At 43.7% G+C, this 13,425-nt stretch overlaps 1 protein-coding gene across 1 annotated transcript in view; it reads left to right on the forward strand.

The window, feature by feature from the left end:
* Nucleotides 1–13,425, forward strand: part of MTHFD1L (methylenetetrahydrofolate dehydrogenase (NADP+ dependent) 1-like) — a 268,081-nt gene that overhangs the window by 23,383 nt on the left and 231,273 nt on the right. Inside the window, exons 4-7 of the mRNA XM_011988735.1 lie at nt 6,680–6,764; nt 8,235–8,285; nt 8,375–8,428; nt 13,343–13,425. Of these exons, the coding sequence (XP_011844125.1) occupies nt 6,680–6,764; nt 8,235–8,285; nt 8,375–8,428; nt 13,343–13,425 (273 nt within the window). The remainder of the gene's footprint in view (nt 1–6,679; nt 6,765–8,234; nt 8,286–8,374; nt 8,429–13,342) is intronic.

Here is a 13,425-nt window from a genome sequence, read left to right on the forward strand (position 1 = left end):
ATTTAATTTTTTAATTTTACTTTAGGTTCTGGGAAACTTGCGCAGAACGTGCAGGTTTGTTACATAGGTATACATGTGCCATGGTGGTTTGCTGCACCCATCAACCTGTGGTCTAGGTTTTAAGCCCCGCATGCATTAGGTATTTGTCCTAATGCTCTCCGTCCCCTTTCCCCCACCCTCTGACAGGCCCCGCTGTGTGATATTCCCCTCCCTGTGTCCATGTGTTCTCGTTGTTCAACTCCCACTTATGAGTGAGAACGTGTGGTGTTTGGTTTTCTGTTCCTGTGTTAGTTTGCTGAGGATGATGGTTTCCAGCTTCTTCCATGTCCCTGCAGAGGACATGAACTCATCCTTTTTTATGGCTGCAATTTTATTTTTGTAGAGATGAGGTCTCACTATGTTGGCTACGCTGGTCTCAAAGTCCAGGGTTCAAGTGATCGTTCTGCCTCAGCCTCCCAAAGTGCACAGATTACAGGCATGAGCCACCACGCCTGGCTATATTGTACCTTTCAATTGAGTTATGTGCATGGTTTACTAAAACTCTCTAGCCCTGAATTGATTCCCCAAGGATTGGAGCAAAGTGGGTGGGGGCGTGAGTCCGCTGGAAGTCACCTGGAATAGAGATCCAGGAGCCGAAGTGTATTAGGTCAGAAAAGTTAAAGAATGAGCTCCCTCAAAAGCATGGTGACCTGTTGTTCCTGGTGATGGGACTAGATGACCATAATCCCTTAGCCTTCACACCCAGCTAATTTTTGTATTTTTAGTAGAGCAGGGTTTCACCATGTTGGCCAGGCTAGTCTCGAACTCCTGACCTCAAGTCATCCACCCACCTTGGCCTCCCAAAGTCTTGGGATTACAGGCATGAGTCACTGCCCCTGGCCAGTAATAATACATTCCGTATAATAGTCACAGTAATGGTGAAAATAACAAAGCTGCTGCTGATGGCTTAGTTCTGAGTTTTAGCTACACATGGCAGCCTAGCTAGAGAGCTCACATTCCTTCCCACTGTCCTCAAAGTGGAAGCTCACAAGGCCATTTTTCTCCCCCAGGGACACGAAAATCTCTGATTAGAAACATTTATGCTACTTTTTGGATTTATTGAGCCTAATTACTCCTTTTTCTTTCTAGCTTTGTCTGTCACTGTAGGAATGAGTAACCCCAAAGAATGAAACATTACACATATAACAAGTTATGGTGAGCATGAACCTATTTTGTTTTATTCGCTTGGGTGGTAATAGCATTGAACTCCTTTACACACCTGTACAGGCACACCTAAGATATTGTGGCTTCAGTTGCAGACCACTGCAATAAGGGGAATATCGCAGTAAAATGAGTCACACAAATTTTGTAGTTTCCCAGTGCATACAAAAACTATGTTTAGACAATACTGTAGCCTATTAAGTATGCAATAGCATTTTGTCTAAAAAAAAACCCATAGATAAGTCCGGGCGCTGTGGCTCATGACTGGAATACCAGCACTTTGGGAGGCTGAAGTGGGCAGACGACTAGGTCAAGAGTTCGAGACCAGTCTGGCTAGCATAGTGAAACCCCATCTCTACTAAAAACACAAAAATTAGCCGGGCATGGTGGTGTGCGCCTGCAGTCTCAGCTACTTGGGAGGCTGAGGCAGGAGAATCACTTGAACCCAGGAAGTGGAGGTTGTAGGGAGGCGGAGGTTATGGGGAGGCTCACCACTGCACTCCAGCCTGGGCAACACAGCGAGACTCTGTCTCAAAAAAAAAACCAAAAAAAAAAAAAAACGTACGGATATATACCTGAATTTAAAAATACTTTATTGCCAAGAAATGCCAGTGAGCTGGTGGAGGATTGTGCCTAGATGTTGATGGTTATTGACTGATCAGGGTGGTTGCTAAAGGTTAGGATGGCTGTGGCAGTTTCTTAAAGTAAAACAATGAGGTTTGTTGCACTGATGGAACTCTTACTTTCGTGGAAGATTTCTCTGTAGTACTGCATGCTACAGAGAAAATGGTAACATTTTACCCACAGTAGGACTTCTTTCAAAATGGGCATCAATCCTTTCAAACCTTGCAACTGCTTTACCAAGTACTTGATACCAACTACTGTAATCTTTTTTTTTTTTTTGAGATGGAGTCTTGCTCTGTCGCCCGGGGTGGTTGCAGTGCTGCGATTGCGGCTCACTGCAACCTCTGCCTCTCGGGTTTAAGTGATTCTCCTGCCTCAGCCTCCTGAGCAGCTGGGACTATAGGTGCATGCCATCACCCCTGGCTAATTTTTGTAGTTTTAGTAGAGATGGGGTTTCACCATATTGGCCAGGCTGGTCTCGAACTCCTGACCTCGTGATCCGTCCTCTTCAGCCTCCCAAATTGCTGGGATTACAGGTGTGAGCCACCGCACCTGGCCTAACTACTGTAATCTTATAAATCCTTTGTTGTTATTTTATTTTATTTTATTTTATTTATTTTATTTTATTTTATTTATTTTATTTTATTTTTTGAGATAGAGTCTCACTCTTCCACCCAGGCTGGAGTGCAGTGGTGTGATCTCCGCTCACTGCAACCTCTGCCTCCCAGGTTCAATAAACTTTCCTGCTTCAGCCTCCCGAGTAGCTGGGATTATAGACGTGTACCACCATGCCCTGCTAATTTTTTTATTTTTAGTAGACACGGGGTTTCACCATGTTGGCCAGGTTGGTCTCCAACTCCTGACCTTGTGATCCGCCCGCCTCGGCCTCCCAAAGTGCTGGGATTACAGGCGTGAGCCACTGCGCCCGGCCTAATAAGGCTGTTTTCTTATCATTTGTGTGTCCACGGGAGTAGCAGTTTTAAATTTTTTCAATAGCTTTTCTTTCGCATTCACAGCTTGGCTAACTGTTTGGCACAAGAGGCCTAGCTTTTGACCTGTCTTGGTTTTCAACACGCCCTCCTCACTAAGTTTAGTTATTTCTAGGTTTTTATTTAAAGTGAGAGACCTGCAACTCTTCACTTGAACACTTAGAGGCCATTGTAGTTACTAATTGTCCTAATTCCAATACTGTTTCTCAGAGAATAGGGAGGCCAGAGGAGAGGAAGAGAGAAGGGGAAACAGCCAGTCCAGTGAAGCAGTCAGAACACACTATCATGAACCATCATGGCCACGTTTCAGCCAACACAATTACAATAGTAACATCAAAGATCGTCAGTCACACATCACCGTAACAAACATACTAAAAATGAAAAAGTTTGAAAGCAAGAATTATCAAAATGTGAACAAAGTGAGCAGATGCCATTGGAAAAATGATTCCCGTAGACTTAAAACACAGGTTGCCACAAACTTTCAATTTGTAGAAAAACACAATATCTGTAAATTGCAATAAAGCAAAGCACAAAAAATGATGTATGCCTATACTTTTTTTTCTATCCACATCCACCCCCTAACGCCTTTTTTTTTTTTTTTGGTAGAGACCAGGTCTTGCTCTCTTGCCCAGGCTGGCCTTGAACTCCTGAGCTCAAGTGATCCTCTCACCTCAGCCTCCCAAAGTGCTAGGATTACTGGCATGAGCCACTGCACCCAGCCCCCACCCCCAACTATTTTAAAAGTCTAATTACTTTTTGATGATTGCCAACTTACCTATAGAAGTGTTCCTGTCAGCCCGGTGAGGTGACTCACCGCGGTAATTCCAGCACTTTGGGAGGCTGAGGTGGGTGGATCACAAGGTCAAGAGATCGAGACCACCCTGGCCAACATGTTGAAATTCTGTCTCTACTAAAAATACATGGTGGCGTGTGCCTGTAGTCCCAGCTACTCAGGAGACTGAGGCAGGAGAATTGCTTGAACCTGGGAGGCGGAGGTTGCAGTGAGCTAAGATCGCACCACTGCACTCCAGCCTGGCGACAGAGTGAGACTGTCTCAGAAATATAAAAAGAAGTGTTTCTTTCATCAACTATGAATGGATCAAGACTATGAATGTTTCTGAGAAAATTATTGCTGTTAGTATGAATGTTTTTAGTGTTTAAGGGTAGCTTTGGGGCACAGAAAAAAACAAACGTACATTTATAAGAAAAAAGGGAAAGAGCCACTGTAGTATACCTGTTTTGCAGATGAGGAAACTGAGGCTCTTAGAAACTATTGCCCACGCTAGTAAACGAAATGCCCAGTACCAGTCCTGGGCTGTATTTCCACTTAGTGTCTCAGAACTACCTGAACTCTATTAAAAATGCGCATTTCTGGGCTCCACTGACACGTTGAATCAATCTTTCTGGGGTGAAACACCAGAACCATTATTTTTTTTGAGACAGAGTCTCGCTCTGTCACCCAGCTAGAGTGCAGTGGCACCATCTTGGCTCACTGCAGCCTCCACCTCCCGGCTTCAAGTGATTCTCCTGCCTCAGCCTCCTGAGTAGCTGGGATTACAGACGTGCACCACCGTGGCTGGCTAATTTTTGTATTTTACTAGAGACAGGGTTTCACCATGTTGGCCAGGATGGTCTTGAACTCCTGACCTCAAGCAATCCATTCACCTTGACCTCCCAAAGTGCTGGGATTATAGGTGTGAGCCGCTGTACCTGGCCTGGAACCTTTATTTTTACCAAACTCCAGTGATCCTTATACCATGAGCCGCTTGGGACCCACACTCCAGTGCTTTCCTGGACCCAGACAAAAATAAGAACCTGGCATAGCCAAATTAACAGTCACAACAGGCTGGGAAGAGCATGGCATATGGGCCTCAGTAACCCATTATTGGATGGATGGGTTTTAGTGCTTATTTATAAGGTGATTTGTAAACTTTCCCATATGGTCACATGTATTCAGCACAATAATACAATTAATTCCCTGGGAATGAAGTAGCTTTATCCCAAGTGTTTCCAAACAAAACTAACTGAAATGTTCCCAGGTTATAGACAGTTGCCTGCACCCAGTCCATCTGTTCCAACCCAGCTGGCAGTAGAAAGGCTGGTCCTGGTTGTGAGTCTGAGCAGCTCTCTCCTCTAAAGCCCCCCATCTGGGAACTGCAGTGCCTCCAGTTCCATTTGTCAGCTGTGTCTCTCTGAAAACTGGGGGAAGCTTCCCAATGCCTTTCTGCTCTTGGCAATGTACTGTTGATGGCATTGCCTGGAACTTCTTCGCCCTGCATTTCTGTTAGGTGCGGTGAAAGACCCTGTCGGAGACTGAAAACAAAATGTAAGGGTGGTCTTAGCACTGAAGCCTGGGGGCTGCTGTGGCTGTACCTTTGGTCTATTGTGAGAGGGGAAAAAGCCAGCTCCCAGTGCTCATGTGCTGCTGAGAACATATCACAGGGTGGTGGTGAAGTTAACCTCTGCAGTTGCTCATCCCAGAAGATTCCAGAAAGAGCTGAGCTCCTAACACTTTCTTTCTTTTTTTTTTTTTTTTTGAGATGGAGTCTTGCTCTGTTGCCCAGGCTGGAGTGCAGTGGCATGATCTCGGCTCACTACAACCTCTGCCTGCCAGGTTCAAGCGATTCTGCTGCCTCAGCCTCTCAAGTAGCTGGGATTACAGGTGCCTGCCACCATGCCCAGCTAAGTTTTGTATTTCTGATAAGATGGGGTTTCCCCATATTGGCCAGGGTGGTCTCAAACTCCTGACCTTGTGTCTGCCCGCCTTGGCCTCCTAAAGTGCTGGGATTACAGGTGTAAGCCACTGCACCTGGCCCTTTTTTTTTTTTTTTTTTTTAAAGAAGAAATTGAGTCTTGCTCTGCCATCCAGGCTGGAGTGCAGTGGTACAGTCATAGCTTACTATAGCCTCAAACTCATGGGCTCAAGCAATCCTCCAGCTTCAGCCTCCCAAGTATCTGGGACCACAGGCATGTGCCACCACGCCCAGCTAAATTTTTTATAGAGATGGGATCTTGTTATGTTACCCAGGCTGGTCTCAAACTCCTGGCCTCAAGCAGTCCTCCCGCCTTGGCCTCTCAAAGTCCTGGGACTACAGGTGCATGCCATCATGCCAGGCGTTCTATCACTTTTACCTAGGCCTGCTCACCCCAGGCTGGCACCTTCCTCAGAGGTGGGAGGTGAAGGTGGCTGCTGCTGGGCATTTGGGAGGTACAGGTGCAGACTATGTTGTGGATTCTTAGAGGACTGAGAAGCTCTCTCTCTCTCTCTCCCTAGGAGGCTTTAATAGTGTTACCAAAGTGGATCTTCAGTGTTTCTGGAACTTTCCTCTCCTTCATTTCCTTCCTTACCTAATTCCTTCTTTAAATTCCAGGACCTGGATCTTATCCTGGCTCCACACTTTTTGTCCAACAGCAAGCCCCCTGTCTTCACCCCGCTAATCCCCTGTCTTCACTTCCCTCTTCCCACTTTATTTGCTTTCCCCATGGACCCATACTCAGGGTTTTGGGAGGATGGCAGCGGAGTATGGTGGAGGAGAGGGATTATTTAAAGTAGAAACCCAAAGTTTTTATTATAGTAAACTTTTAAAATACAAGAGAAAAATTCACCCCTAGAAAATTATTGTAAACATCTGGTTTGTTTCCCTCTGCATAGTTTAAAAACTGGATTGCCACATTGTACCTTGAGTTAGTGTCTTGATTTCATTGTTATGCTGCCTGCCCACTCCATACTGTACACTTGGAGTGTGTCCTTCTGTGGTCTAGTTATTTTCACTTGCAGGAACGAACTTTCTGAGAAACTGTGTCGTGTCAGCCCTTTCTACTCATTAACCAAGAAATCACAATGTTGTTTTTCTTTCTCAATATAGAGAAGTCATTGAGAATTCAAAAGAAGTTCTAAGTTTATTGCAAGAAAAAAACCCTGCCTTCAAGCCGGTTCTTGCAATTATCCAGGTAAGCTGAGAACAAAGTTCAGTCCTACTATTTTAGGATGCCTTTCAATTTAGAAAATGATTGTATGCAAAAGAACACCTGCATTTCTTGCCAAAGAGGAGAGGGCTCAGTTGGCAATGCTGTTTTCTTTGGTCTTTTGCTTCTTTGGGGTCGTGGGTGAAGTACTGCTCTGCTTCAGAGTGTCTTCTTGTGTGACTTTCCTCTCTGAGATATGAGTAGCTTTCAGAGGTCTAGGAGATAGGTACTTACATGCATTGCATTACACAGGATATATCATGGTCCATGTGTGCTCACAAATGCTTACCAAATGTGATTTGAAGGTGCTGGGGGAAAAAGTCCCACTTTGTTTCAGTGGAGGCAGATGCTAGATGAAACATGAGTATTTGGTAATCTTTTTACTCTATCTTTTAAAACCTGCCGTAAACTTAATGGGACAAAAGTCATTACCCTGTCAAAAGGACTTTGCATTCCACATACTTCTTTTGGCTGCAGTCCCTGGTTCGGAGCCACAGTTGGCCCCAGTTGCCATCCTGATTGGCACACTTGTGTGATGGCAGGTGCCGAGAAATAACGAGGTGAGCCAAGCCTGGAAGCAAACACAGCCCGACAGTTGGGCTGCTACCGCGGGGCTTGGCACGCACTTAGGGTATCAAAATAGCAGCCTCTGGTTCCATCGTGCTGCCGTGCTGCGTATTTCAGGATGACAGAGCTGTGCTCAAGTTACTTACATTCTCTGGGATCTGTATCAACATCTCATTACAAAGAAAGGCAAGTTAGAACAATAGAAAGAAAATTAGATTAGGACTCGGGCCTCCTGGGAATCTGCTGACTCCCTGCCTTTCCATCCAAAGGCAAACCATTTCAACTCCTACCTTTGGTGTTCCCATTTTTTGGCTTCTTTTTGTGATGGGGTCTTGCTCTGTTGCCTGGGCTAGAGTGCAGTGGCATAATCTTGGCTCACCACAGCCTTGACCTCCTGAGCTTAAGCAATCCTCCCACCTCAGCCTCCTGAGTAGCTAGGACTGCAGGCATGCACCATCACACCCGGCTAATTTTTGTATTTTTTGTAGAGATGGGGTTTCAGCATGTTGCCCAGGCTGGTCTCGAACTCCTGGACTCAAGCAATCCACAGCCTCAGCCTCCCAAAGTGCTGGGATTACAGACATGAGCCACTGTGCCCAGTCAGCATCCTCATTTTTAGAGAGGGAAGCTGACTATGTGACTATGTATGTCTTCTAACAGGAGGGATATTATTTTCCTTAAAAAAGTGATATAATTTGAAGGCCTGAAGAATTGCTCTGTTAAATACTGGCCACGAGTCCCTTTTTATAAGCAGCAAGATTGTTTTTCTGCACTTTCCTTATTATCTTTGTAATTAGATCATCTGTAATCACAAAATTCATCTCTGGATTATCTTTTGTGCCTTTTCAAGCTATTTTTATGTTGTTATGTTGTTTTTACTCTCCTAAGGCAGGTGACGACAACTTGATGCAGGAAATCAACCAGAATTTGGCTGAGGAGGTGAGGACTGTTGCTTTTTAAAAACTCATTATTAACTTTTAACAATACATTCTCTTATAGTGACTAATAACTTTGTGTTCCTTTTTCAGACTGGTCTGAACATCACTCACATTTGCCTCCCTCCAGATAGCAGTGAAGCCGAGGTAAGAATGGCAGAGCTCTAAACTCTTGCTGCTTCTTTCCTCTTAAGACTTGATAGGCCCATTGGCATCTCTTAGTGGTAGCTGGGACAGATCTAACCTTTGCTTGTGGCTGAATTAGAGGGAAGAGTTCACTTTTTTTCTCTAGGGTAAATGCTTCATGATATCCTTGTTCCTTGTCATTTGTATGTTTCTACCGAAGACTTGAGCTGCGACTTGTTGAGTTCAGTTGTGTTTCTTCAGCTGCTGTGGCAGCGTCATCTAGTGCAAATTGTCAGGCTGAGGCAAGGAAACTAGGCCTCGGGCCACAGATCCCTGTGCCAGGGCCCAGCCCTTCTGTGGTTAGCTTTTCTTCCTATTGGCTTCATGTGATAGAAAACCTCAAATAATGGCATCTTAAATAACATACAAGTTTATTTCTCTCGCTCTCTTTTTCTTTTTTTTTGAGATGGAGTTTCACTCTTGTTGCCTAGGCTGGAGCGCCATGGTGCCATCTCGGCTCACTACAACTTCCGCCTCCCAGGTTCAAGCGATTCTCCTGCCTCAGCCCTCTAAGTAGCTGGGATTACAGGTGCGTGCCACCACGCCCGGCTAATTTTTGTATTTTTAGTAGAGACGGGGTTTCACCATTTTGGCCAGGTTGGTCTTGAACTCCTGACCTCAGGTGATCCACCCGCCTCGGCCTCCCAAAATGTTGGGATTACAGGTGTGAGCCACTGTACCCGGCTAATTTTTGTATTTTTAGTAGAGACGGGGTTTTACCATTTTGGCCAGGCTGGTCTTGAACTCCTGACCTCAGGTGATCCACCCGCCTCGGCCTCCCAAAGTATTGAGATTACAGGTGTGAGCTACTGTGCCCAGCCTAGAAGTGTATTTTTCCAGGACATGAATAAAGTTTGGAAGTAGGCAGTCCCTGGTTGATGACATCACCAAGTCGTAGGAGCTTGGGCTCCTGTCCGTCTGCTTTGCCACCTTTGTGGTTTAGTTAACAAGCACTTTGTTCTGATTGATCATTGAGGCCCAGCAGGTCTGCTAGTCATTTGTGAGACAAAGAATGGGAATTTGTAGAGTTTGTATCTGACCTTGTACTATGTAAACAAGGGAGCATCTGAGTCCTATGGGGAAGGGCAGTTCTTTGCAGTACACAGAGGGTAAGGGGATTTGTTAACCTTCCCTCTTTTCTAGGATCACAGGGCTCAGGTAAAGTTCACTGTCACCAACAAGAAAAAGGAAGGACAAAGACAGGCCCCTGCTGTCTTTAAAGACATTTCCTGGAAGTCGCAGTTCTACATCCATTCAGTTGTCCTCTACCTAGTTGCCTGACCAACTGCAAGGGAGCCTGGAAAGTGTAGTTTTTATACCAGGAAGCCTTAGATCATTTATTAGCAAGCTAAAAATCAAGAGTTTATTACTGAGAAAGGAAACTGTATATTGGGCGATAAGTGTTTGCCACACTTGCCATTGTAGCATGGTACAAATATGAAGTGTTAAATATGTAACAAATACCTGTGATACCAGCAGTGACAGCATGCAAAGGAGGTTGTTGTTCACTTGCAGGATACCCACTGTCTGCAGTGGAATTTGCTTTTCTTTCTTTTTTTTTTTTGAGATGGAGTCTCGCTGTCAGGCTGGAGTACAGTGGTGTAATCTTGGCTCGCTGCAACCTCTACCTCTCAGGTTCAAGTCATTCTCCTGCCTTAGCCTCCCAAGTAGCTGGGATTACAGGCACCTGCCACCATGCCTGGCTACTTTTTTGTATTTTTAGTAGAGACGGGGTTTCCCCTGTTGACCAGGCTGTCTTGAACTCCTGACCTCAGGTGATGGCCTGCCTCTGCCTCCCAAAGTGCTGGGATTACAGGCGTGAGCCGCCACGCCCAGCTGCAATTTGCTTTTCTTTAGGTTATTTTGCCACTGGTTTGTTTTGTTGTTGTTGTTTGTTTGTTTGTTTTGAGACGGAGTCTCAGTCTGTCACCCAGGCTGGAGTACAATGGCGCGATCTCCGCTCACTGCAACTTCCACCTCCCATGTTCAAGTGATTCTCCTCCCCGTTCAGCCTCCTAAAGTAGCTGGGATTACAGGCACCTGCCATTATGCCTGGCTAATTTTTGCATTTTTGTGGAGACGGAGTTTTACTATGTTGGCCAGGCTGTTCTTGAGCTGCTGACCTCAGGTGATCTGCCCTCCCTGGCCTCCCAAAGCGCTGGGATTACAGGCATGAGCCACCTCATCTGGCCTTGCCACTGGTATTGATAGCCCTTGATTTTCATTGTTGTTGTTTATAATTGACACATAATAATTGTGCATGCGTGAGGGGTACATGTGATGTTTCAGTACTTGGGTATGTTGTATAATGATTAAATCAGGTTAGTTACATTCATCACCTAGAACCTTTATCATTTCCTTGTGGTGATAGCTTTCAAGATCTTTTCTAGCTGTCTTAAAATATACAATACATTGTCATTAGCCATAGTCACCCTACTATGTAATAGAACACTAGAATTTATTCCTCCTATCTAAGTGTAACCTTGTACCTACTGATTGACCAACCTCTCCCCATTTCCCCTCCTCCATCCCTCTCCAGCCTCTGGTAACCTCCATTCTGTTCTCTATTTCTATGAGATCAACTTTCCTAGATTACACATGCAAGTGACAGCCTATGGTATTTGCCTTTCTGCACCTGGCTTATTTCATTTCATGTTATGTCCTCCAGGTTCATTCATGTTGCCACAAATGACAGGATTTCGTTCCTTTTTATGGTTGAATGATATTCCATTGTGTATACAAACCACACTTTCTTTGTCCTCCAATAATGGGTACTTGGATTGGTTCCATCTCTTGGTTACTGTGAATAGTGCTGTAATAAACACGGGAATGCAGACGGCTTCTCAGCATAGTCGTTTCAGTTCCCGTGCATATATACCTAGTGGTGGGAATGGCTGGGTCATATGGTAGTTTTTTTTAAATTTTGTGAGGAATCTTCATACGATTTTCTCTAATGGCTGTATTAATCTGCATTCCCACCAACAGTGTATAAGGGCTCCCCTTTCCACATATCCTCGCCAGCATTTGTTATTGTGATTTTTGATAATAGCCATTCTAGCTTGATATCTCATTGTGGTTTTGATTTGCGTTTCCCTGATAATTGGTGGTGTTGAGTGTTTTGTCATATACCTGCAGGCCATTTGTATGTCCTTTGGGAGATGGCTGTTCACATCTTTTCCCATGAATGTTTTCAGTTTGATTTAATCCCAGTTGTGTATTTTTGCTTCCATTGCCTATTTTGTTGAGGTCCTATCCAAAAAAACCTTGTCCAGACCCATGTCATGAAGCGTTTCCTCTATGTTTTCTTCTAGAAGTTTTATTGTTTGAGACCTTATATTAAGTCTTTTATTCATTTTAAGTTGATTTTTGTAGAAGGTGAGCAACGAGGGCCTAGTTTCATTCTTCTGTGTGTGTGTATCCAGTTTTCCCAGCGCTATTTATTGAAGAATCTCTCTTTCCACAATGTGTGTTCTTAGCACCTTCACCTTGACTTATTTTTTGACAAGGAATCATTTATTCCCTGTTTTTCTTTGGGAAAATTCTAATAGAATGAATTTGTATGGTATTATATTGAAAAAGAATAAGTACCTCAATGTATTAATTAAGATTTGTATTGACATTTGTTGCTTCTACCAAATGCTTGGTACAGGTGACAATAGTTTCCTCACTTCATTCTGGTCTCTGCTTGGATATTGTGGCCTCTGACCACCCCTCCACCCATTACTCTGTTAGCCTTTTACCCCACTGAACCTTTATTTTTCTGCATATCCTTTATTCTTTCCAGTGATTTTATTATTATTATTACAATTTGGAAGGGAGGAACTTCCCTTCTCCACTAGAGTATAAGATCCATGAGGACAGTTTTGTTTATAGCTGTATTTCCTTTACTTAGAACTGATACAGAGTAGGTGCTCAAACCATTTGTTAAATGAATGAAAGAATGCCAAATGAATGAAACAAAGCTTTCTTTCTGATTTTGTACCTCAAATGGTTTCCCCTGCCCCTGAACAGGTAGTGATTTTTGCTAGGCAATGAAAAATAAAAAGGTAAACCAACCCTTCCTCAAAGCCTCTGAGTGAGATCTATAGGCAAAGATAAGTATCTTCTCACTTATGAGCAAATATTTTTGTTAAGTGAGATGAATCAGGATCTTATCTCCTGGCATGAAATAGACAGAGAGGACAAAGCATTGCTTATTTAGAAACACACCCAGACATTCATTAGCTTCCCCAAAATGTAGCTTGGTCTTTTTCCTAAATAGTGAATTATTTTAGTGTTTCCCATAAAAGGAGCTGTGCATGCTAAGAATTTTTCTAGCACAAGCCTTTGGAAAGGCTTCTTATGTGTCATTGAGGTCCAGATAACCCGAGGGCCTCTGTGACCGCTTGGACGTCATGATTAGTGAGCTGTGTTGAACACATTGTGTTTGAAGCACACAAGCTTAGCTGGGCCAGGTTGGAAGGCTTCAGATTCGTGTTTCCTATCCTTCATGAAAACTGGCAGTGTGTTGGCTTAAAGTATGCTTGTTGACAGAGAAGTATCCTTTGTCTATGTAAACGTTAATAGCTGTTGAGCTTTGGTTTTGTTCTGTTTTGTCTTTTTCTGGCACAGAGTAGAGCCATAGAAAGGCAGAGAAGTCACTAAAAAAATTCAGCCAACCCTGTTAATTTTTTTTTTTTGAGCTTTATACATGTGATGAAAAGAAAAAAATAGGCTTTCTATTATGCTTTACACCAAGTCTTCAACAAGGAGCAAAACAACAACAGCAAACTTTAACAGATGCATTTTCATGAATCCACTTTTTATATAAAGCTTCCTTTGTTGTGTCTCATTTTCACAAAACTATTTTTATTTTGGTTTTTTGTTTTTCTTTAGATTATAGATGAAATCTTAAAGATTAATGAAGATACCAGAGTACATGGCCTTGCCCTTCAGATCTCTGAGAACTTGTTTAGCAA

This window comes from Mandrillus leucophaeus, unplaced genomic scaffold, assembly GCF_000951045.1.
Source record: "Mandrillus leucophaeus isolate KB7577 unplaced genomic scaffold, Mleu.le_1.0 Scaffold337, whole genome shotgun sequence".
NCBI lineage: Eukaryota > Metazoa > Chordata > Mammalia > Primates > Cercopithecidae > Mandrillus > Mandrillus leucophaeus.